This window comes from Palaemon carinicauda, chromosome 37, assembly GCF_036898095.1.
Source record: "Palaemon carinicauda isolate YSFRI2023 chromosome 37, ASM3689809v2, whole genome shotgun sequence".
NCBI lineage: Eukaryota > Metazoa > Arthropoda > Malacostraca > Decapoda > Palaemonidae > Palaemon > Palaemon carinicauda.
This window is the reverse complement of record NC_090761.1, coordinates 49,987,666-50,014,077: the sequence shown is the minus strand read 5'-3', so window position 1 is coordinate 50,014,077 and position 26,412 is coordinate 49,987,666. Positions and strand designations below refer to the sequence as shown.

The 26,412-nt window shown below is 47.3% G+C and overlaps 1 protein-coding gene across 1 annotated transcript in view; it reads right to left on the bottom strand.

Moving 5' to 3' along the window:
* LOC137629309 (cryptochrome-1-like) overlaps window positions 1-23,891 on the bottom strand; it is a 141,342-nt gene extending 117,451 nt beyond the window's left edge. The window contains exon 1 of the mRNA XM_068360566.1: window positions 23,772-23,891. Coding sequence (XP_068216667.1) covers window positions 23,772-23,891 — 120 coding nt within the window. The remainder of the gene's footprint in view (window positions 1-23,771) is intronic.
* Between the last annotated feature and the right edge of the window lie 2,521 nt (window positions 23,892-26,412).

Here is a 26,412-nt window from a genome sequence, read left to right as displayed (position 1 = left end):
CAGTACTGCTTGCAATCAGGAGTGACGAGACAACGCTGGTGTGTGTGTGAGTGGGGTAGCCGGCTACCTCCTTCCCCCGCTAACTAGCAGTAGGGTAGTTACACCTCGCTAAAAGTCTTATGGCTAGTCTTCCAGCTTTGCCAAAAGTGCAATCCCTATACTGTATAGTAAATAGCTCCAGATTTGTATCATTAGGAAAAATGAAAAAATTATATTTTGATTATAAAATAAATTTTTGAATATACTTACCCGGTGAATATATAATAGCTGACGTCTCCGACGGCTCGACAGATTCCAAAAAATCGCGAGCGATCGCCGTGAAGGTTGCGGGTGTGACCACCAGCGCCGACTATCGGCCAGATACCGCATATACTTGTAAACATCTCCAGTTCTTCTCAGTCCCCTAGGTCTCTATTGGGGAGGAAGGGAAGGCCTTTAATTTATATATTCACCGGGTAAGTATATTCAAAAATTTATTTTATAATCAAAATATCATTTTTAAATATTAAACTTAGCCGGTGAATATATAATAGCTGATTCACACCCATGGTGGTGGGTAGAGACCAGTATTAATACAATAAAGGCGTATATGCTCAAGAGTTTTTGACAATTATTCAAAAAACAGACTTAAGTATAGGTACCTGGTAAGGAAGCTGACTCTGATTATTACTCTGCCTCATTAGTCCGCTATCCTCATGAAGCCCAGCGATCCTCTTAGGATGCCGAAAGACTCCCAGGGTCTGCTATAACCAGGGTGAACACCCCTATAACAGGACCTCATCAATACCCTTAATCTGGGCGCTCTCAAGAAACAATATTTTGACCACCCGCCAAATCAAAAAGATTGCGAAAGACTTCTTAGTCTCCCGTACAACCCAAAATAAGATTAAAAATTTCAAGAGTAGATTAAAAGGATATTGGGATTAAGGGAATGTAGTGGTAGAGCCTTCACCCACTACTGCACTCGCTGCTACGAATGGTCCCAGTGTGTAGCAGTCCTCATAAAGAGTCTGGACATCTTTCAAGTAATATAAAGCGAAAACCGACTTGCCTCTCCAAAAGGTCGCGTCCATAATACTTTTAATGGGTCTATTTTGCTTAAACGCTACAGAAGTTGCTATCGCTCTAACTTCATGAGCCTTGACTTTAAGTAAATTATGATCCTTCTCACTTAATTGAGAGTGTGCCTCCCGAATCAAAAGTCTAATAAAAAAAGACCACGCATTCTTAGACATAGGCAAAGAGGGCTTTTAAACGGAGCACCATAAAGCCTCTGAACAACCTCGTCGCTGTTTAGTTCTGGATAAACAAAAATTAAGAGCTCTAACGGGGCACAGCACTCTTTCAACTTCATTCCCCACAATCTCAGAAAGACTGGGGATTTCAAATGATTTAGGCCAAGGACGAGACGGAAGTTCATTCTTGGCCAAAAAAACCAAGTTGAAGAGCGCATACTGCTTTATTAGCGGAGAAACCGATGTTCTTGCTAAAAGCATGTATCTCACTAACCCTTTTAGCCGAAGCCAAGCTCACCAAAAAAAAGTGTCTTGAGGGTAAGATCCTTCAGGGAGGCTGAATTTAATGGTTCAAACCTGTCTGACATAAGGAACTGTAGGACCACGTCCAAGTTCCAAGCAGGAGTCGAAATATGACGCTCCTTGGAAGTCTCGAAAGACTTAAGCAGGTCTTGGAGATCTTTGTTATTAGAAAGATCCAAACCCTTATGCCTGAAAACAGAAGCTAACATGCTTCTGTAGCCTTTAATGGTGGATGCAGAGAGGGAGCGACCGTTTCTCAGATAAGGCAGAAAATTCACAATCTGCGCTACAGAGGCACTTGGAAGAGGAAATATAGGAGGACTTGCACCAGTCTCTAAATACCTCCCATTTCGACTGATAGATCCTGATGGTAGAAGATCTTCTAGCCCTCGCGATCGCTCTAGCTGCCTCCTTCGAAAACCCTCGAGCTCAAGAGAGTCTTTCGATAGACTGAAGGCAGTTAGACGAAGCGTGGGGAGGCTTTGATAAAATCTCTTTACGTGAGGCTGTCGCAAGAGATCCATCCATAACGGCAGACTTCTTGGAACGTCTACCAGCCATAGAAGTACCTCTGTGAACCACTCTCTCGCGGGCCAGAGTGGAGCAACCAATGTCAACCTGGTCCCTTCATGAGAGGTGAACTTCTGCAGCACCTTGTTTAGGATCTTGAAAGGTGGAAAGGCATAAACGTCCAGGTGAGACCAGTCCAGCAGGAAAGCGTCTATGTGGGCTGCCTCTGGATCTGGAACTGGAAAGCAGTAAGTCGAGAGCCTCTTTGTCAGAGAAGTCGCAAAAAGATCTATGGTGGGTTGACCCCATGTCATCCATAGCTTCTCGCACACAGTCTTATGCAACGTCTACTCCATGGAGATGACTTGTCCTCTTCTGCTGAGGCAGTCCGCCAAGACATTCATTTTTCCTTGCACAAATCTCGCCAAAGGAGAGATGTCACTTGCCTTAAATGGAGTTCCTTCTGATCCGTGGATCAAAGACCCGAGCATTCCAGACTGTCCAGTGGAGCTCCCTAACCCAAATCCGGTGCATCTGAATACAACACATGGTTTGGGTTCTTGATCGCAAGAGAAAGACCTTCTCGAAGTCTGATGTTGCTGTCCCACCAAGTCAGACATGTCTAGACTGAGTTGGAGATTGGGAAAGAGATACTCTCTAAGCCCTTCTCCTTGTTCCAATGGTTTAGGTGAAATTGGAGAGGGCATAGGTTGAGTCTCCCCAGAGAGATAAACTACTCCAGCGATGAAAGAGTTCCCACGAGGCTAGTTCAAACTCTTACAGAGCAACTGTTTTTTCTCTTGCAAGTGAAGGACTTTTAACAGAGATTGTTCCATTCTTGTGGGAGACGAAAAGGCCCGAAAAATCAGACACTGTATCTCCATTCCCAAATAAAGAATAGTCTGGGATGGGGTACTGTAAGTTACGACTTCTCTACGTTCACTATGAGACCTAGCTCCTTGGTTAGGTCTAATGTCCATTAGAGGCTCTCCAGACAGCGATATAATGACGACGCCCTGATTAGCCAGTCGTCAAAATAAAGGGAGGCTCTGAATCCTCAAAAAATGTAGAAAGCTTGCTACATTTTGCAAGGGCCTTGTAAAAACAAGAGGAGCAGGAATGAGGCCGAAGTACAGTGCTCGACATTGGTACATTACTTTCCCGTCCACAAACCTCAGATGTTGTTGAAAGTTTGGATGAATCGGGATGTGGAAGTATGCATCCTGAAGGTCGAGAGAGACCATTCAGTCGCCTTCCCTTACTGCTGCCAAGACAGATTTGGTAGTCTTCATCGTGAAGTTTGTCTTGACAATGAACACATTGAGCGCACTTACATCTTAAGTACTCCTGCAGTGAACGTGGCTGCCAGATCATTGGAGCCATCCCTGATAGCCTTGTTCCTGCAGTGAACGTGGCTGTCAGATCATTGGAGCCATCCCTGATAGCCTTGTTCATGCATGACATAATTGTACAGCAATACATTGACAGCTGGAGAGACCTTCTTACTTAAGGCTCCCAGGGACCAATCCAACAAATAAAAACTTCAAACGCTCGAAAAACTCCTAACAGGAGATGGTCTAGCTCTGAAGCCGACCATAAAATCTTGGAGCGTCTCATGGCCAGGCGACGGGGAGAGTCTATGAGGCTTGAGAAGTCTCCCTGGGCAGAGGCAGGAACTCCCAAGCCGAGAACTTCTCCCGTGTCATACCAGACGCTCGCTCTAGAAGCCAGTTTAAAAGGAGGAAAAGCAAAGGCTGTCTCCCCCAAACTCCTCCTGGTGATCAACCAATCGCCTAGCAAACGTAAAGCTCTCTTAGAAGAGCGAGAGAGCACTAGCTTAGAAAACGACGGCTTCGAAGTAGCTAGGCCTAGCGTAAACTCTGACGAAGGCGAACGAGGAGCAGCAGTTACAAAATGGTCCGGAAAAAGATCCTTAAAAATCAGCATGATTTTTTTAAAGTCCATAGAGGGCTGAGCAGCTTTAGGCTCCTCTCCGTCTGACAAAGTCCCCAAAGGAATATCAGTAGGAGGAGGATCAGCAACTTCCTCATCTGAAGGAACCTCGTCCGACAATTGCCGAGTCTCATGAAAAGGAGAGACCTGCCGCGGCGGCAACGTTGCCGGCAATGTCAACAAGCAAAGGAGCAGCAGTAGCAGTAGAGGAAGCGACGTCACGCCGCTGCTGAAAGGACTGAAATCCTTGTGACTGACCAACAACAACAACTGAAGTTGATTGACGCTCGACGTCACGTCGGAACTGCCTTGACTGCATAGACTGAGCAGGCAAAACAACCTTCGACTGCGGTGATTGACGCTCAACGTCAAGTCGAGGCAACTGGGCCGGTCGGCGAACGTCAGGTCGGGGCTGCGGCGGCAGCGGCTGAACGTCAACACGAGACTGCGGCAGCGGCTGAACGTCAACACGAGACTGCGGCAGCGGCTGAAAGTCAACACGAGACTGCAGCGAGGGAGGATCCATGTCACGTGACTGACGTGAAAAACTACTGACATCACGTTTTAAAGTACAAGAAACGTCAGCACTAACGTCAAACGGACGAGTAACTGCTCGTTTGGGCGGCTGACGGCCAGAGTCTCGTTTAGCGTAACGGCGACTCGAAAGCGAAGGTTCATCGTGAACCTGCTCAACGTCATACTTCTCCATAAGGGAGGCAAGCTTAGTCTGCATGTCCTGCAGGACAACCCATTTAGGATCAACGGGAGTCGGAACGGGCCGAGACGACGGTAACGTCTGTGTTGGCAAAACATTGCCTTTACCGCGACCCTCGGACCCCGTGTTACGCTTGCGTTTAAAAGGCGAACAGTCTTCCGACGACTGCAAAGGGTCAGAGCTGTCCCAATGGCTACAGCCAGGACGCTGGACCTGTCCTGAAGGGACTGAGTTTCGCTTCAAGGGTCTAGAAACCTTGCGCCAAGGTTTCTTTTGCGAAAAGTCTTCGGATGACGAGGAGAACACAGTCTCACCCGTCTTATGGTAAGGGCGATCTTGACGAGAAACGTCCGATACCAAAGAGGGAACGTCTGTACGTTGGTTAAAGCCTCTCGTCCCCTTAAGTCCTACGACATTACTTCTCCCTGGTGCAGGGGAGCCTGAAAGAGGTCTCGAACTAGGGGAGCGACAAGCACGAACAAACGAACCCTCCGCAATACAGAACATGTTTTTTGCACTTACTTCACTGATATCGTATTTTTCAATAATTTCACATTAGGCATGAATAAAACTGATTTCTACCTGAAGCACGCAATTCTCCCTTACATCAAAAGGTTATAATTGCGAAATGAGTCGTATAATGTAAGCACATTAGTACAAAATGAAACACACATGCAAAAATCAATAAACATATACATATATATCGAATAAAACGGAAATATATAAAGTTAAAAAGGATCAGTGACTGGGGAGGAGACTAAACACTAGTTCACTAAAGACTACGTTTTCAATCTCTCACCGTACAGTGCCTTGGGACGAGAATAAAAACTAAAAACGTTTTATCCTCTCTCCCCGTACAGAGACTTGGGACGAGAGTAAAAAAAAACTGAATCGAGAACAACGTTACTCGCTCCCAAACTCCTTGTACAGAGACTTGGGACGAGAATAAAGATCGGATCGTTCTCTCTTTCTCTCTCTCTCTCCGTCTCTCTCTCTCTCTCTTGTCACACACAAGAGAATTGCCCACTCACCCTTCGTCAATAAACAGGTTATTTGACCAAAGGAAAAACTGAAAGGACTAAGAAATTGAAAATTAACAAGTTCCTTTAAATTAGTATCTAAAACACTTAAGTTTGAAAGAAGAATGAACAAAACGTCAAAACGATTTACTCTTTCTGCAAAGTGAAACCGTGATTCTCTCTTTCTCTATCGTAACGATAGAGCGCAACTGCGTAGCATAAATAAACCAAACGTTAGTTCATCTTTGAAAAAAACAGCACGAAGACTATTCAAAGAATATATTTCTTAAAATATTTTCTAAAAAATATTCATTTCATAACTCTTACAGAGCAATTGATTTAAACTTAACAAAAATAAAAGTTGAATGGGCTCAACGTTGTTTAACTTCGTTTTCCAAGTTAGGACCGCCTACAAGGAATAGGTAAAGGCCGCATATAAACAAAACATAAAATTAATCTTGATGTTTAGTATAAATGGAAAGCTAATCGAAGAGGCCTAATAAAGGCGGGTGAGATATAAAATATATAGAGGAAAATCTATAAATATCAACAATAATTTATAACGTGATAAAATAATTACTAAAAGCCTTAAACACACTTCCGTACACTGAGGGAAGGGTCGGCCATCTTTACTCAATGGAAAAACCAGAGATAAAAAAAAAAAAGCAAGGGCAAAACACTTTTCCTCTCCTTTCAAAAGCATTTCTTTTGAAGATAGTATTGAATAATCCAACACGGCAAAAGCAATAAAACCAAAACCAAGTACTTCACCAATTCGGTAGAAAACTCGAGGTCACAAAGCGAGTGGAACCAACTTGTCGACAAGACCGACAGAGAAGAACTGGAGATGTTTACAAGTATATGCGGTATCTGGCCGATAGTCGGCGCTGGTGGTCACACCCGCAACCTTCACGGCGATCGCTCGCGAGTTTTTGGAATCTGTCGAGCCGTCGGAGACGTCAGCTATTATATATTCACCGGCTAAGTTTAATATTTAAAAATACAAATTAGTTTCAAATTTGTCATGTTTATGATAATTCAACTTTTTATCACTTTCCAACCGCCTAACAAATGTGATAAATTTGCTATGTGACTATAGTAATAGTCATTGAAACAAACAGAAGTTCAATTGTAAAACGCATTGTTTCAATACTACAGTACAAGTACTGTACATGCAAGTCACATAATTCCCCATCTCTTACCCACTAACAGTGATTTAAAGGTATTTGACACTAACCCTGCAACCTATGCCTCCCATAAACTATTGAAAAAGTGTGCTCCAACCTCCTATGATTGCGTCGTTGTTACGAATGTCTGGACACATTTACGCTCGTAAGGCAGATCAATATCTCATTTTGGAGGCAAGTAACTATCAATCTTTTGTCAACCTTACCTGTTATACTGTTATTTTTTCCAAAGGTTCTTTATTTTATGGATAGTAGGTTGGCCAAGGCACCAGTCACCCATTGAGATACTACTGCTAGAGAGTTATTGGGTCCTTTGACTGGCCGGATAGTACTACATTGGATCCCTCTCTGGTTACAGCTCATTTTTCCTTTGCCTACATATACTGTACACTGACTAGTCTGGCCTATTCTCTGCACATTCTCCTCTTTCCTCATACATCCTACAACTTAGTTAACCAATTCACTCTTGGTAGCGCCATATCCTCTGTACCATGGTCTTCCACTGTCTTGGGTTGGAGTTCTCTAGCTTGTGTGTGCACTCAGGCACACTATTCTAATCATTTTTTCCTTTCCTCACTGGGATATTTTCCCTGTTGTAGCCCTTGGGCTTTTAGCATCCTGCTTTTCCAACTAAGGTTGTAGCTTAACAAGTAATAATAAACGGATTTTGAGCGAAGCGAAAAATCTATTTTTGGGTGAGATAGCCATGGCGTCCTGATGGAAGGTTCCTTTTTGGTAGCTTCCTTGGGTATAAAACTACTAAGATATTCCCAGAGAATTTAACCACAGGTTATCACAGAATTCTAACTTCTGGAGCGAGTATCCCAAAGGTTTCCCTTTAAGACATCGTATATCAACAGGGGACGCATGTCTGAACGCGCCACATAGCTATCTACACCCCGAACAGAGTTAATGCTTCGGTGTGTAAGGGTTGAGAATAGCTGGGAGCCGTTCCATAGCTAATCTCATTCTTGGCTACTACTGATACTCGAGACGTAAACAAACGGGCGCCATTGCTCAAATGACGTCACGTCCGTCTTCATCCTGAAGCCAGTTGCTTGCCCATCACCATGATACAGTAGAACAGGGTGGGATCTAAAACTGGACGAAGTATCAGGGAGGGTCCATCAGGACGCCATGGCTATCTCACCCAAAAATAGATTTTTCGCTTCGCTCAAAATCCGTTTTTTGGGCTCAAGCCATGGCGTCCTGATGGAAGAATACCAGAGAATCAATGTATCGTGGTAGATTTTCCCCTAATAGTAAGTGCCAAGGCATTGACAAAACAGCATAGTAATCTTTGATAAAGAACCATAGGGAAGAAGCATCCTGCCCCCCTTGGCAGTGAAGTTCCCATGGGCCATGCCGACGTCAAAGTGGTATTGAAGGGCTATTCATCCTGATAGAAGAACTTGAAGAACTTGGAGATGAAGCCGAATGTTTGGTATTTGTGTAGGAACATTCTGAAAATTAGACCAGTGGTGGTTGGGCACTGTGTATTGAGAATGATGGTTCATCTCCCGGGTATTAAAAGTAAGTATTCGTGTTGGAACCTTACATAATCAGAGTGAATATAAATTAAGAGTTAGCACCTTAATTTCTTCATAACCATAAGGAAAAGGGGGAATAATAAAACTATGACAGGCATGTATTTCATAGTAAGTAGGAGCTGATTGAGACGCACAGGTAATAAAATAGAAATTTTATTTCACAAATGCAGAAATTAAATAATTTACAGCAGAAAGTAAAATTCTTTTTACAATAATTATAATGTACATAGTAATAAAGGCTTGCTCTTGAATCTGAAAAGGAATTTCAAGTTTATTAGTAGGCACTCGTTCTCGAGGAACGCAAGTCTTTGATAAAACACATCATGCTCAGGGCATGCGGCACTTGTGTGACAACTATGACATTTCACCTGGGATAAGAACAGTTATAAAAGCACTAAGTGTTTTCGACATCACTATGAATCGCTCGAGGGTCAACATAGGCACCCGAAGAGTTAGAGTCCCAAGTAACTCACTGTTCTACGCAGAGTTAGGTGCAGGTTTCATAACACTACCTGCGGCTACCACAAAATGTTTGACTTCGTGCACTTGTTTCGCATAATGTTTAAAGAAAACTCGCGAGGACTTCCAACCCGTGAAGTTTTTAAGGCTTTCAAAGTCCATGCTCTGAAAGAAATTCAGAGATGATGCCACTTTTCTAGGATCATGACCAGCGGGTGTACTGTTAGGATCCGCTCTGCGAATGAAGTAGGTGATTTTCGCTCTTAATTGTTTCAGTGACAGGTCGCTGCCCGATGTTTCTCCTTTGAAGAGTTGGCCTCCACCAAAGTTTGAAGTTCTGCGAAGATAGACCTTGAGGCTCTCTACTGGACATAGAGAGGCATCCTCCTTCAGGGGGCATATTCTCCAAGGGCCCCATCTTTTGGTGGGTAATTCATTTTTGGCGAGAAACGTCGGATCAGGGGAGAGGGTAACTTCTCCTGTATCGGTAAACAGGATGTGTCCCTCTTCTCTTGATAATGCCACTATTTCGCTGACTCGAGCTCCTGAAGCGAGAGCAAAGAGAAATATAACTTTCTGAGTCAGATCCTTGAGAGGGCATGAATCATTGTCCAAGTTGGAGGCGAAATGGAGCACCTTGTCTAGTGACCAGGAGATCGGTTTCGGTGGGGGTGCTGGGCGTAGGCGAGCACATGTTTTCGGTAGTTTGTTGAAGATGTCGCTGGACAGATCAATTTGGAAAGCATATAGAATTGGTCTAGTCAAGGCCGATTTGCAGGTTGATATTGTATTGGCTGCTAATCCCTGTCCATGAAGGTGAATAAAGAAGGACATGCAGAAATCAATCGTGATTTCTTTAGGATTTTTTGTCTTGACGAAGGAGACCCATTTCCTCCAGGATGATTCATATTGCCGTCTTGTGGATTCGGTCTTGTATTCCTCTAGGAAGTCCAGACTTTTCTTCGAGATCCCAAACCTCTTCTTTGCGGCTAGGGAGAGAAAATCATGAGATGAAGGTCCTTGATTTTCGATGATGAAGCGAAGACAGTCGACTTCTGTACTTGTTGAGAGAGAACTGGGCCCGGGAGAGGGATCAGCTTGGGCTGCAGCTCCAGGACCAGGGGGTACCAGTTGCTCCGAGGCCACTTGGGAGCCACTAGGGCCGCTGTCCCTTTGAAGGTTCTCAGTTTGGAGAGGACTTTCAACAGAAGGTTGGTGGGGGGGAACAGGTAGATCTTGGACCATCTGTTCCAATCCAGTGACATGGCATCCACTGCTTCTGCTTTGGGGTCCTCGTACGGGGCCACATACCGAGGAAGTTGATTGTTGTCGCTCGTTGCAAAGAGATCTATCTGAAGTTCTGGGACTTGGTGAGAGATGAAGGAGAACGATCTTGCGTCTAGAGACCATTCCGACTCTATCGGGTTTGTCCGAGATAGAGCATCCGCTGTCACGTTGCGGAATCCTTGTAGGTGAACTGCAGACAGGTGCCACTTCTTCTTCTCTGCCAGACGGAAGATTGGGAGAAGCACCTGATTTATCTGGGGCGATCTTGAGCCTTGGCGATTGAGACAACGAACTACCACCGAGTTGTCTAGGGTTAGACTGATGTGGATCGAGGGCGGCGGGGATAACTTCTTCAGGGTTAGAAGGACCGCCATGGCCTCCAAGATGTTTATGTGGAACGTCTTGAACAGGGGAGACCAGGTGCCTTGAGCCTGTTTTTGGTGGGAGTGACCTCCCCAACCCTCCAGCGAAGCGTCCGTGTGGATGTTGAGTGATGGAGGAGGGTGTTGGAGAGGAATGGACCTTTTCAGGGCCTTTTCTTCTGACCACGGTTTTAGGAGAAGTCGCAGTCTGTTTGGAAGCCGTCTCTTGAGGTCTCTTCGAGCGATGGATGCCGAACGTCTCCAGACTCCCGCGGCATCCTTTAGCTGTGCGCGAAGCACTGGCTTTGTCACTGAGGCGAACTGTAGAGAGCCTAGAACTCGTTCCTGCTGGCGTCTTGAAATGCGTTTGGATTTCAGCAGTCGCTTGACAGACCCTGCTATTTCCTTCCTTTTCTTCTGGGGGATGGAAAGGCGGTGTGACTGAAGGTTCCAGTGGATTCCCAACCACTGGAACTTCTGAGCTGGAGAGAGGCGAGATTTTTTCTCGTTGATCTTGAATCCCAGGTGTTCTAGGTACTGGGTGACTTCGTTGCAAGATTTTACACAATCTTCGGGCGATGGAGCCCAGACTAGCCAGTCGTCGAGGTAGGCCATCACCTGGACGTTTCGTAGGCGGAGTTGTTGTACTATGGCATCCGCCAGTTTTGTGAAGATCCGAGGGGCCACGTTGAGGCCGAAGGGCATGGAGTCGAAATCCTAGGTAGGAGGAAGCGTGATGGTTCATTGGAACGTGCCAGTAGGCATCCGCCAGGTCTATGGAGACCGTGTAGGAACCTCGAGGCAGAAGGGTCCTTATCTGTTGAAGAGTCAGCATCTTGAACTTGTCGTTCGCTATGAACTTGTTGAGGGGGGATAAGTCCAGAATGACTCTGAGTTTGTCTGAGTCTTTCTTGGGGACACAAAACAGTCTCCCTTGGAACCTGGTGGACTTTACCTTCCTTATCACCTTCTTGTTCAAGAGATCTAGGACATATTCTTCCAGAAGAGGGGTTGATTGTTGGAAGAATTGCTGGAAGATTGGGGGTGGTTGAGTCCAACTCCAGCCTAGACCCTTCTTGACGATGCTGTGTGCCCAGGGATCGAAGGTCCAACGATCCTGGAATTGGCGGAGTCTTCCTCCCACCGGAAGCACTTCATTGCTTCTGGTGTCCCGAGGGCTTGCTGCCTCGGCCGCTAGCTCCCTTTCCTCCTCTGCCTCTGGAGGGACGGCGAGAGGCGTCTTTGCTTGCACCTCTGTATGAGCCTCTACCTTTGGCACGAAAGGTAGTTGACTGTTGCTCGAAAGCAGGGGTGAAGACCGGTGACTGTGACAACACCGGTTGGGGGACCAATTGAAAGCTCTGTTGTGGCTGGGCAACCACTTGGGAGGTAGCGGGTCCCGGAAACTGACGTCTTTGTTGACGTTGCTGGGGTTTCTGTTTTTGGGATTTCCTCTTAGGTTGAGGTCCGTCGTCCTGAGAGGGTTTCCTTTTCCTGGACATGCCCCACTTGTGGAGAAGGTTCCTATTCTCCGTGGCGGCTCTGTCAGTGATTTCCTTCACAAGGTCAGAAGGAAAGAGGTGTTTTCCCCAGATGTTGGAGGAAATCAGCCTCCGGGGTTCGTGTTTCACGGTGGCACCTGCAAACACGAATTCACGACAGGCTCTCCGAGCCTTTATGAAGTGGTACAAGTCCTTCATCACGGTCATCATGTGGGATTTGGAGAGTACCATGTAGTGGTCTGGTACTCTGGTGTCACAGGCCATATTTTCAAGTTGGACTTGATGAGATAAGGATGCTGCGAGCCTCTCCTTCGTATCTTGTTCCCGACGAAGGAGGTGATCGTTGAGCTTAGGGAGGTCTTCATTAAACTGACGTCCGGCGACGTCAGGATCTAGCTTTCCCACGACGAAAGTATGCTGGACATCCTTCCAGTGTCGAGCGTCAGGGGGAGTTACTATGGAGAAGGGTCTGCACTCCTCCAGTGCAGGGCAGGCTTTCCCTTCATCCGCAGCTTTAAGGCACGCAGTTAAGGCCTTTTCCAGGAATGGAAGAACCGCACTTTCAGGTGCGACATAAGTAGGGTGCTTCTTGCTCAGGGCCGGAAGCTTAGAGCAGGTAAAGCCTCTACTCTTGAATGTGGTGGCTAGCATAGCCTGGGCCTTTGCGAGATCGAACACTATCTCTTCCTTCGGTTCGGTCTCTTCCTTCGAGGCAGGTTCAGAACGCAGACGGACGTAACAGTCCGGGTAGGCCTCAAAGTTTGGGAAGAACTCCACGTCTTCCAAAGGGACCGTGCCGATCTTATCACTGACGAAGATCCTGCCGGTCGCGATAACCATATGCTCAGCATACCTCCACGGGTTGGCATGTGAGCAAGCGGGGAGATCCTTAACCGAAATCCTCTTCGGTTCTCTGGATCCCATCATGGACCTGATGAACTCCTGGTTCTCCTTCAACCTGTCGTCCATGACGGCTCTAATCAGTCGGATCATTTCTTGAGTGGAAGAAGAGGGATCCGGGGTCGAGGAGGTAGACGGAATAGACACTTCCGTCGGTGTAGGAGTAGGAGCGGGGATGGAAGGAGGAGCGACCTCTTGCTCCGACTCGGCGTATTCCACCTTGTCTTCTTCATCTTCGGCTCCTTGAGCCATAAGCGTCTTCTCCGTGTCTTCCGAGACATCCGACATCTGTTCGTCATCTTCGGAATCCAGGTGGCACTCGTGCATGGACTGAGCCATGACAACATCAGGTTCCACTGTAATTTGGACAGTGGGAATCACGTCTTTGGGTACCACTGAATCAGGGGAGGCCTTAGGGAACAGGAGTGACCTCAATTCTTCGGTGGCCAGGTAGGGTCCGGTAGCATTTTTCTGGAAGCCACGCACCCACTTGCGTAGCTTTTCACGAGAAATGTCTCTGACCTCCGCTGAGGGAGGGTTATGGAAGGCGTCAACTAGGTGAGCCTGGCAGACCGTACAGTTCAGTGGATTCCAAAACTTCAGATCCCCTTTCTTGTCGGCACAAGGTGCGTGAGTCCTGCAAGCCGTATGCCCGTAAAACTGCGGGCGTTTCACAGCGCAGAAGGCGAAGTCACACTTCATCTGCTCCTCCTGTGGAAGAAAGAGAAAATGAGTATGGGGGAGTCATAAGAATGGCTCTTAAACTAAGTTAATATTAATTATTAATTTTAACTTAATGAAGGGTGTGATGCATAGAGATTGAAATAGTAAAGGAGAACATACTCCATGCATCTCGCCCGGCTGGTTACCGTAAGCTTTGTCCTTGGATAATCCGAGAGACCGAAGGCACCGGATAGAATTCCTTAGAGTTCCATAGGGCAATGGAATTCCGTGGAAAACCAAGGGTAAGATTGGGACCGAGATCATCCGGTCCCAAGCTAGGGGCTAGAAGGCCTCCTTTTAAGGTAACTGCTTCCGGCAACCAGCCGTGCTAAGATGCACGCAGCATGCTGGAATTTAGAAGAATGCAAAGAGACAGCATGATCACTAGCAGAACAGTACCAAGGTATTGATCTTAATAGTGGAAACAGCCTATCTGTTTGCGGTATAGGGCTATCAGTATCATATGATAGCTAGAAGAAGGGGGTGCAAGTATTCTTGGGTTTTAGGACATTTGCGTCCCGGACATTTGCGTACCGGACATTTGCGTCCCGGACAATTGCGTACCTGGACATTTGCGTCTCTGGACATTTGTGTACCAGGACATGTGTCCCTGGACATTTGTGTACCTAGATTATTTTCAAATAAATTTGATGGAATTGTAATTATATTTTTGTTGAAGAGGGGTATTGAAAGTTTAACAAATAATTCAGAATGTATGAATATACATTTTAAGAAATTATTCTTGTTTTCAGGAGAATATTTTTCCAATAGTGGAATTGCAATTTTATTTTTAAAGTAATAGTAATCAAAAGATTAAAAAAAGGAAATTATAGGTTAAACAAATAATTCAAAATGTATGGATATTGTGAGCTATCCCTCTTAAGAAATTTATCTTGTCTTCAGGAGAATATGTATCCAAGATTGCTAGGATTCTCTTATTAGCAGTTATATTTTTTAGCCGTGGAAGAACTCTTCGTTGAAAGTCGCTTTTTTTACTTTGGGGCAATGGCCTCCTCCTTTTTCAATATTTCACTTAACTTCCAGATAGAGGAGTGTTGACAGGATAACGAATATTGCAAAGCATTATGCAATCTCTCAAAACTATTAATAGACCTAGGCAACTGGTTAATAACACTTTCTCGAACACTCCATGAAGCTATAGCAAAAATTGGTTCCATCCCTATTCCTCTTCGCCCTCTTACTTGGCCAATATACGTCATCTCAAAATACGCGATAAATTCTTGAGGTAAATCATGCCAGAATCAAACGCAAGGAACTTTCCCCCAGTCAAGAAAAAAAAAGTAGAATTCCGGAATCTCAAAATTATTTATTTGCCGTGGGATTGGGGGTACATTATGTGCCTTTTGTCTCCATCGACGTATATTTCTTCCCCGTGATGAAAAAACTGGCAGTTTTGAAATGGAATACTCATCTTCATTAGCAATCGTTTCTCCGATAAGACTTCTTGTTGGTTCATACGTTAACACTGAAGTATTTTTCAACTGGGACATAGCTTCTTGTGCTTTGACTTCTGCAGCTGAGGAGCCATGACTATGCTCATTATGGCATGTCGTAACTAGGTCGTTCACTGTATGAATTCTTTCTTTGCAAGATCGCACTAGACACCTCCTGTATGTTTTTGTTTCATCAGAGTTTTTCTTATGATAGTGGTAACTATAATTTTCATTGTCCACAAATATTTTTCCACCAGTGTTAGATTTCCGGAACTTAGCCATAGGTTCCGAATTTCGAAATATATAAAATCCTAATACCAATAGATGTTTTTGTTACACACTGCTGGCGAGAACTAGAATTGCTAGCTTATTTTTCTCCTGCTTTAGAAAAGATTTTTGTTTTATTTCTGGTAAACTACCTTTCAGCTTGTTTAAAGTTACTCAAGTTATTAATGAGTGAATTTCTATACCAAACAATTCATGGGTTTATATATATGTTTTTATATATGGTAACTATCTTTAAGCTTATTATTGCTTGTTTAGAATAAAGGTATGGTGTAACTGAGGGGGGGGGGGAGAGAGAGAGAGAGAGAGAGAGAGAGAGAGAGAGAGAGAGAGAGATATTTTTAAAATATGGTAAATTCAAAATATTTCGGATACTTATATGTCCAGGTACACAAATGTCCAGGGACACAATTGTCCCAGTACGCAAATGTCCAGGTACGCAAATGTCCGGGGACGCAAACGTCTAGGTACGCAAATGTCCGGGACGCAAATGTCCGGTACGCAAATGTCTGGGACGCAACTGTCCGGCCACCGTATTCTTGACGCCTCCGGGGGTTTCCGGCAAGCCGCCGGCATGCCGGAGGGCGCTCCGGCAGAGTTTCTGGCATTAAGACAGACAATGTTTAAGTCAAGGATATACCAGGGTGGCGGCCGCCGGTACAACGGCGGCACGCCGGCAGGGGAGCGGCGGCTCCGGCAGTCGGAGGATGCCGGTTTGGTGACTGGGACAATGTTTATAGCGGAACCGGTTTGCCGGCAGTAGATGCCGGCACTCCGGCGGCCGACCGGCGAGCGGACGACAAGCTAGGAGGGAGGAGAGCCACTGGTAGGAGCCGGCGGCAGTCGGCAGTCCCCCGGTACACAGGGGGCTGGCGGCAAGGGTAGGGAGAGTCACCAAGGTAGGAGGCGGGTATCGCCGACAGTGGAGGCGGCAAGAGACCAGCACCCGGATAGTGAGAGAGACAGGGGGGGAAGGGATGCAGGAAGTTCAGTCATGGACTCCGGACATCCCCCCCCCTGAGAGGGTGTACCCATGATAGAGGCAGGCTCTATCATCCAGGAGCAGGGGTCACTGAGGACCGGGAGCTAGGTAGCCCAAGGGAGGGCTAGGGGACACCCAAAGAGGGGAGACCCCCATATGCAGAACACATCTAGAGACTAACCCCATAGGACACTATGAAGGGTATATGTACCAGAGCGGACTGCACATGGAAGCTCGGGTAGCCCTACTACTCCACCCTAAGGAGGAGTTGTAGGACAGGGGACAGATGGGTATAGACTAACCTAAGCATAGGCTAGGCTATACAAGAGATAGGTGGGGAAGGGAGCAGAGAGAAGTCTTCCAAGGAAGGGTTTCTGTACCAGAGCGGCCACTAGGGAAAGGGAGGACACTCCCTAACCTAAGATAAGGCAGATCGGCTGAAACGGTGCATGGGTACAGTTTCAGCAGGGCACAGAGAAACCTTCCTAACCTAACCTAGAGCAGGGCTAAAAGTCCTGAACTAGGAAAGGTAGAAGACATATCGCTATCGCAGGATAGTCATAGACTAATCCTAGCCATAGAGGTAGGGCTAGCCTAACCTCACTCTCGGACGCAACCCTAAGGGGGGTTCATTCCCTTAGGGAGGACTGAGAGGCGATAAATACTCTATTAGACACTTGATCCCTTTACTCAGAAAAGGAATCAAGGCTAATTAGAGGGAATGCCAAGGCAAGGGATGAAGGAAGCATATAGGGGTCCTACAAGTAGGTTAGGTTAGAAAGAGACACTAACTAACCTATCCCCTATATGGTCCCTGAAGGCGAAAAAACATTTGCATCACGGTCGAAAGTATTGTAAAATAATGCCACTATCTTCATAACTTAGCCTAGGATCACTAATAAAATCATGCATGAACACTTATATACAGGCTCTCTGGCCTGGGGGCTAGTAGCCGACTGGTATGAGGTCAATCGATGACCGATAAAAAGCGTCGAAACACGATATAAAAGTTCCTAGCTATGAAGACTAAATAAACTAATGTATTCGATTAGTAAATAAGGCCGGAAGCGTTGTTGTGGCTAACTAAATAAGGCATGCATAACAACAACGACGCCATAAAATGGCGGGTCCGGTAGAGGCACAGCTCTGCCACAAAACAGCAATTATCTCGGAAAGTAATATTTACTTTACGGCCAGAGCTTAACTAAACAATACTGGAACCTTGTACTCAACTTTCCAGAAGATGGTGAGGCTGAAGGTAACGACATAACGTAGATGCAAATCGATAAATGAAGCACAGGGAAAATCCGTCTAAGTAGGGCAAGCTACTAAACAAAGGATGAAGACGGACGTGACGTCATTTGAGCAATGGCGCCCGTTTGTTTACGTCTCGAGTATCAGTAGTAGCCACGAATGAGATTAGCTATGGAACGGCTCCCAGCTATTCTCAACCCTTACACACCGAAGCATTAACTCTGTTCGGGGTGTAGATAGCTATGTGGCGCGTTCAGACATGCGTCCCCTGTTGATATACGATGTCTTAAAGGGAAACCTTTGGGATACTCGCTCCAGAAGTTAGAATTCTGTGATAACCTGTGGTTAAATTCTCTGGGAATATCTTAGTAGTTTTATACCCAAGGAAGCTACCAAAAAGGAACCTTCCATCAGGACGCCATGGCTTGAGCCCAAAAAACGGATTTTGAGCGAAGCGAAAAATCTATTTTTGGGTGAGATAGCCATGGCGTCCTGATGGAAGGTTCCTTTTTGGTAGCTTCCTTGGGTAAATAACTACTAAGATATTCCCAGAGAATTTAACCACAGGTTATCACAGAATTCTAACTTCTGGAGCGAGTATCCTAAAGGTTTCCCTCTTAAGACATCGTATATCAACAGGGGACGCATGTATTAACGCGCCACATAGCTATCTACACGCCGAACAGATTTAACACTTCGGTGTGTAAGAGCGGAGAATAGCTGGGAGCCGTTCCACAGCTAATTTCGTCCGTGGCTACTTTTGGTACTCGAGACGTAAACAAACGGGCGCCATTGCTAAATGACGTCACGTCCGTCCTCATCCTGAAGCCAGTTGCTTGCCGATCACCATGATACAGTAGAGCAGGGTGGGACCTAAAAACTGGACGAAGTAGCAGGGAGGGTCCATCAGGACGCCATGGCTATCTCACCCAAAAATAGATTTTTCGCTTCGGTCAAAATCCGTTTTTTGGGCTCAAGCCATGGCGTCCTGATGGAAGAATACCAGAGAATCAATGTATCGTGGTAGATTTTCCCCTATTAGGTAAGTGCCAGGGGCTTTGAACAATGTAGCATAGTAATCTTAATAAAAGAACCGTAGGGAAGAATCTTCCTGCCCCCCTTGGCAGTGAAGTTCCCACGGGCCATGCCGAGATCAAAGTGGTTATCGAAGGGCTTTTCACCTTGCTAGAAGAACCTGAAGAACTTGGAGACGAGACTGAATGGTTGGCATTCGTATCGGAACATACTCGAAGGCAGACAAGTGGTGGTTGGACACTGTGTGTCGAGAAGGAGAGTTTCGTCTTTAGGGTATGAAGAGTAAGTATTCGTATTGGAATATTACATTGCGAAGGTGAATATATAATAAGGGTTAGGACCTTAGTATCTCCATGAACCATAGGGAAGGGATAATAAAACTATGACAGGCATGTATTTCATAGTATAAGTAGGAGCGGATTGAGACGCACAAGTAATAAAATAAGAATTTTATTTCGCAATTGCAGAAAAATAAATGAATTGCAGTAATAAGTAAATTTAATTTACAGTAAATTATAATGTACATAGTAATAAAGACTTGCTCTTGAATCTGAAAGGGAATTTCAAATTTATTAGTAGGCACTCGTTCTCGAGGAACGTCAGTCTTTAATTAAAACACATCATGCTCTAGGCATGCGGCACTTGTGTGACGACTATGACATTTCACCTGGGATAAGAACAGTTATAAGAAAGCACTAAGTGTTTTCGACATCACTACGTATCGCTCGAGGGTCAACATAGGCACCCGAAGAGTTAGAGTCCCAAATAACTCGCTGTTCTATGCAGAGTTAGGTGCAGGTTTCATAACACTACCTGCGGCTACCACAAAATGTTTGACTTCGTGCACTTGTTTCGCATAATGTTTGAAGAAAACACGCGAGGACTTCCAGCCTGTGAAGCTTTTAAGGCTTTCGAAGTCCATACTCTGAAAGAAATTCAGAGACGATGCAACTTTTCTAGGATCGTGACCGGCGGGTGTACTGTCAGGATCCGCTCTGCGAATGAAGTAGGTGATTTTCGCTCTTAGTTGTTTCAGTGACAGGTTGCTGCCCGATGTTTCTCCTTTGAAGAGTTGGCCTCCACCAAAGTTCGAAGTTCTGCGAAGATAGACCTTGAGGCTCTCTACTGGGCATAGAGAGGCATCTTCCTTCAGGGGGCATATTCTCCAGGGGCCCCATCTTTTGGTGGGTAATTCGTTTTTGGCGAGAAACGTCGGATCCGGGGAGAGGGTAATGTCTCCTGAATCAGTAAACAGGATGTGACCCTCTTCTCTTGACAATGCCACTATTTCGCTGACTCGGGCTCCTGAAGCAAGAGCAAAGAGAAATATAACTTTCTGAGTCAGATCCTTGAGAGGGCATGAATCATTATCCAAGTTGGAGGCGAAATGGAGCACCTTGTCCAATGACCAGGAGATCGGTTTCGGTGGGGGTGCTGGGCGTAGACGAGCGCATGCTTTCGGCAGTTTATTGAAGATGTCGCTGGACAGATCAATTTGGAAGGCATACAACAGTGGTCTAGTCAAGGCCGATTTGCAAGTCGAGATCGTATTGGCTGCTAATCCCTGTCCATGAAGGTGAATGAAGAAGGACATGCAGAAATCAATGGTGATTTCCTTAGGATTTTTTGCCTTGACGAAAGAGACCCATTTTTTCCAAGATGATTCGTATTGCCGTCTTGTGGATTCGGTCTTGTATTCCTCGAGGAAGTCTAGACTTTTCTTCGAGATCCCAAACCTCTTCTTTGCGGCTAGGGAGAAAAAATCATGAGATGAAGGTCCTTGATTTTCGATGATGAAGCGAAGACAGTCGACTTCTGTACTTGTTGGGAGAGAACTGGACCCGGGAGAGGGATCAGCTTGGGCTGCAGCTCCAGGACCAGGGGGTACCAGTTGCTCCGGGGCCACTTGGGAGCCACTAGGGCCGCTGTCCCTTTGAAGGTTCTCAGCTTGGAGAGGACTTTCAGCAGAAGGTTGGTGGGAGGGAACAGGAAGATCTTGGACCATCTGTTCCAGTCCAGTGACATGGCATCCACTGCTTCTGCCTTGGGGTCCTCGTACGGGGCCACATACCAAGGAAGTTGATTGTTGTCGCTCGTTGCAAAGAGATTGATCTGAAGTTCTGGGACTTGGTGAGAGATGAAGGAGAATGATCTTGCGTCTAGAGACCATTCCGACTCTATCGGGCTTGTCCGAGATAGAGCGTCCGCTGTCACGTTGCGGAATCCTTGTAGGTGAACTGCAGACAGGTGCCATTTCTTCCTCTCTGCCAGACGGAAGATTGGGAGAAGCACCTGATTTATCTGGGGCGATCTTGAGCCTTGGCGATTGAGACATCGAACTACCACCGAGTTGTCTAGGGTTAGACGAATATGGATCGAGGGAGGCGGGGAGAGTTTCTTCAGAGTTAGAAGGACCGCCATGGCCTCCAAGATGTTGATGTTAAACGTCTTGAACAGGGGAGACAATGTGCCTTGAGCCTGTTTTTGGTGGGAGTGACCTCCCCAACCCTCCAGCGAAGCGTCCGTGTGGATGTTGAGTGATGGAGGTGGGTGTTGAAGAGGAATGGACCTTTTCAGGGCCTTTGCTTCCGACCACGGCTTGAGGAGAAGTCGAAGTCTGTTTGGGAGCCGTCTCTTGAGGTCTCTTCGAGCGATGGATGCAGAACGTCTCCAGACTCCCGCGGCATCCTTTAGCTGTGCACGAAGCACCGGGTTTGTTACTGAGGCGAACTGTAGAGAGCCTAGAACTCGTTCCTGCTGGCGTCTTGAGATCCGCTTGGATTTCAGTAGTCGCTTGACAGACCCTGCTATTTCCTTCCTTTTCTTCTGGGGGATGGAAAGGCGGTGTGACTGAAGGTTCCATTGGATTCCTAACCATTGGAACTTCTGAGCTGGAGAGAGGCGAGATTTCTTCACGTTTATCTTGAATCCCAGGTGTTCTAGGTACTGGGTGACTTTGCTACAGGATTTTAAACAATCCTCGGGCGATGGAGCCCAGACTAGCCAATCGTCGAGGTAGGCCATCACCTAGACGTCTCGGAGGCGGAGCTGGTGTACTATGGCGTCCGCCAGCTTTGTGAAGATCCGAGGGGCCACATTGAGGCCGAAGGGCATGGCCCTGAAGGCGTAGCTTTTCCTTTGGAGTCGAAATCCTAGGTAGGAGGAAGTGTGATGGTTCATTGGAACATGCCAATAGGCATCCGCCAGGTCTATGGAGACCGTGTAAGAACCTCGAGGCAGAAGGGTCCTTATCTGTTGAAGAGTCAGCATCTTGAACTTGTCGTTCGCTATGAACTTGTTGAGGGGGGATAAGTCCAGAATGACTCTGAGTTTGTCGGAGTCTTTCTTGGGGACACAAAACAGTCTCCCTTGGAACCTGGTGGACTTTACCTTCCTTATCACCTTCTTGTTCAAGAGATCTAGGACATATTCTTCCAGAAGGGGGGTTGATTGTTGGAAGAATTGCTGGAAGGTTGGGGGTGGTAGAGTCCAACTCCAGCCTAGACCCTTCTTGATGATGCTGTGTGCCCAGGGATCGAAGGTCCAACGATCCTGGAATTGGCGGAGTCTTCCTCCCACTGGAAGCACTTCATTGCTTCTGGTGTCCCGAGGGCTTACTGCCTCGGCCGCTAGCTCCCCTTCCTCCTCTGCCTCTGGAGGGACGGCGAGACGCGTCTCTGCCTGCACCTCTGCTTGAGCCTCTACCTTTGGGACGAAAGGTAGTCGTCTGTTGCTCGAAAGCAGGGGTGAAAACCGGTGACTGTGACAAGACCGGTTGGGTGACCAGCTGAAAGGTCTGCTGTGGCTGAGCTGCCACTTGGGGAGTAGCGGGTCCCGGAAACTGCCGTCTCTGTTGACGTTGCTGGGGTTTCTGCTTGAAGGATTTCCTCTTAGGTTGAGGTCCGTCGTCCTGGGAGGATTTCCTCTTCTTTGACATGCCCCACTTGTGGAGAAGGTTCCTGTTCTCCGTGGCGGCCTTGTCAGTGATCTCTTTCACGAGGTCAGAGGGAAAGAGGTGCTTACCCCAGATGTTGGAGGAAATCAGCCTCCGGGGTTCGTGTTTCACAGTGGCACCTGAGAACACGAATTCTCGACAGGCTCTCCGAGCCTTCATGAAGTGAAACAAATCCTTCACCAGGGTTGCCATGTGGGATTTGGCGAGTACCATGTAGTGGTCTGGTACTCTGGTGTCACAAGCCATGATGTCAAGTTGGACCTGGTGGGACATGGATGCTGCAAGCCTCTCCTTCGTATCTTGTTCCCGACGAAGGAGGTGGTTGTTGAGTTTCGGGAGGTCTTCGTTAAACTGACGTCCAGCTACGTCAGGATCTAGCTTTCCCACGACGAAAGTATGCTGGATATCCTTCCAGTGTCGAGCGTCAGGGGGAGTTACTATGGAGAAGGGTCTGCACTCCTCCAGTGCAGGGCAGGGTTTTCCTTCTTCCACAGCCTTGAGGCACGCAGCGAAGGCCTTTTCCATGAAGGGAAGGACTGCATTGTCGGGTGCGACGTAGGTAGGGTGCTTCTTGCTCAGGGCCGGAAGCTTAGAGCAGGTAAAACCCCTACTTTTAAATGTGGTGGCTAGCATAGCCTGGGCCTTCGCGAGATCGAACACTATCTCCTCCTTGGGTTCGGTCTCTTCTTTATAGGCAGGTTCAGAACGGAGCCGGACGTAACAGTCCGGGTAAGCCTCAAAGTTTGGGAAGAACTCCACATCTTCCAGGGGGACCGTGCCGATCTTATCGCTGACAAAGATCCTGCCGGTCGCGATAACCATATGCTCACCATACCTCCAGGGGTTGGCATGTGAGCATGCAGGGAGATCCTTAACCGAGATCTTCTTCGGTTCTTTGGACCCCTTCATGGACCTGATGAACTCTTGAGTTTCTTTCAGCCTGTCGTCCATAATGGCTTTGATCATCCGGAACATCTCTTGGGCGGATGGAATGGGTTCCGGGGTAGCGGAGGTAGACTGGAGAGACACTTCCGTCGGTGTAGGAGTAGGGGCGGGGATGGAAGGAGGAGCGACCTCTTGCTCCGACTCGGTGTATTCCACCTGGTCCTCTTCATCTTCCGCACCTTGGGCCATAAGGGTCTTCTCCGTGCCCTCCGAAACATCCGACATATGATCGTCGTTTTCGGAATCCAGGTGGCACTCGTGCATGGACTGGGCCATGACTACGTCTGGTTCCACCGTAATTTGGACAGTGGGGATTAGTTCTTTGGGCACCACAGAATCGGGGGAGGCCTTTGGGAACAGAAGGGACCTCAATTCTTCAGTGGCCAGGTATGGTCCAGTGGCATTCTTCTGGAAGCCACGCACCCACTTGCGTAGCTTATCCCGAGAAGTGTCCCTGACCTCCGCTGAGGGAGGATTATGGAAGGCATCGACTAGTCGATCCTGGCAGACCACACAGCTCTGCGGGTCCCAGAACTTCAAATCCCCTTTCTTGTTGGCACAAGGGGCGTGAGTCCTACACGCCGTATGCCCGTAGAAGTGCGGGCGTTTCACAGCGCAGAAGTCGTAATCACACTTCATCTGCTCCTCCTGTAAAAGAAAGAGAAAATGAGTATGGGGGGAGTCATAAGAATGGCTCTTAAACTAAGTTAATATTAATCATTAATTTTAACTTGATAAAGGGTGTGATGCACAGAGGAAGGGTTGAGATAGGATAGGAACATACTCCGTGCATCCCGCCCGGCTGGTTACCGTAACCTTCATCCTTGGACAATCCGAGGTGACCGAAGGCACAGGATAAAATTCCAGTAGAAGTCCATAGGGCAGATAGAATTCTATGGGAATTGTCAAGGATATAAGGTTGGGACTGAGGCCACTCAGTTCCAAATTAGGGGACTAAAAGATCCCATAGGGTAACGGCTTCCGGCAACCAGCCGCGCTAAGATACACGCAGCATGCTGGAAATCTGTGATATGCAAGAAGACAGCATGATTACCAATAGAACAGTAATAAGATACTGATCCATTTACGTAAACAAGCCATCTGGTTGCAGTGTAGGGCTATCAATATCAGATGATAGCTAGTAGAAGGGGGTGCAAGTCGCCTTGACGCCTCCGGAAGGTTCCGGCAGACCGCCGGCACGCCGGAGGCCGCTCCAGCAGAGTTTCTGGCATTAGGACAGACAATATAAAAGTCAAGAGTAATACCAGGGTGGCGGCCGCCGGCACAGCGGCGGCACGCCGGCAGAGGGAGCGGCGGCTCCGGCAGCCGGAGGTTGCCGGCTTGGTGACAGGAACAAGGATGGTTATAGCAGAACCGGACTGCCGGCAGTGGATGCCGGCACTCCGGGGGCCGGCCGGCGGGCGGACGACCAAGCTATGAGGAAGGAGGGAGAGCCATCGGCTGAAAGCCGGCGGCAGGCGGCAGTCCCCCGGCACACGGAGGACTGGCGGCCGAGAGGATAAGGGATGAGTCACCAAGGTAGGAGGTGGGTATCACCGACAGTGGAGGCGGCAAGGGACCGGCACCCGGATAGTGAAAGAGACAGAAGGAGGGATGTAGGGGTCCGGCCACGGACCCCAGACATCCCCCCTGAGTGGGTGTACCCATGATAGAGGCTGACTCTATCACCCAGAAGCAGGGGCCGCAGAGGACCGGGAGCTAAGGTAGCCCAAGGGAGGGCTAGGGGACACCCAAGAGCAGGGGGGGGGGGGGGAAACCCCTGCATACAGAACACATCCAGTGGCTAACCCCATAGGACACTATGAAGGGTATATGTACCAGAGCAGACTGCACACAGAAGCTCAAGGTAGCCCTATCACTCCACCCTAAGGAGGAGTTGTAGGACAGGGGACAGATGGGTATAGACTAACCTAAGTATAGGCTAGGCCATACAAGAGGTAGGTGGGGAGGGGAGAAGAGAAGGGTCTTCCATGGAGGGGGTTCTGTACGTGAGCGGCCACTGAGGAAGGGAGGACACTCCCTAGCCTAAGGTAAGGCAGCTTGACTGAAAACGGTGCATGGGTATAGTTTCAGCAAGGAACAGAATTAACCCCTCCAAAACCTAACCTAGAGCAGGGATGTACGTCCTGAACTAGGAAGGATGGAAGACATATCGCTATTGCAGGAAAAGTCGGAGACCTAGCCCTAGCAATAGAGGAAGGACTAGCCGTTCCTCACTCTCGGGCGCAACCCTAAGGGGGGATCATTCCCTTAGGGAGAACAGAGAGGCGATAAAATACTCTGATATGAGCTTGATCCCCTTACGTGGTAGGGGGAGCAAGGCTACACAGAGGGAATGCCCTAAGGCAGGGGAATGAAGGAAGCATATAGGGGTCCTACATGTAGGTTAGGTTAGAAAGACACACTATCTAACCTGTCCCCTATATGGTCCCTGAAGGCGAAAACACTTGCATCACAGTCAATAGTATTGTAAAATAATGCCACTATCTTCATAAATAAGCCTAGGATCACTGATAAATACTACCGCCAGAGAGTTATGGGTTTTTTTGACTGGCCAGACAGTACAAAATTGGATCCTTCTCTCTGGTTACGGTTCATTTTCCCTTTGCCTACACACACACTGAATAGTCTGGCCTATTCTTTACATATTCTCCTCTGTCCTCATACACCTGACAACACAGATTACCAAACAATTCTTCTTTACTCAAGGAGTTACTGCACTGTAATTGTTCAGTGGCCACTTTCCTCTTGGTAAGGGTAGAAGAGACTCTTTAGC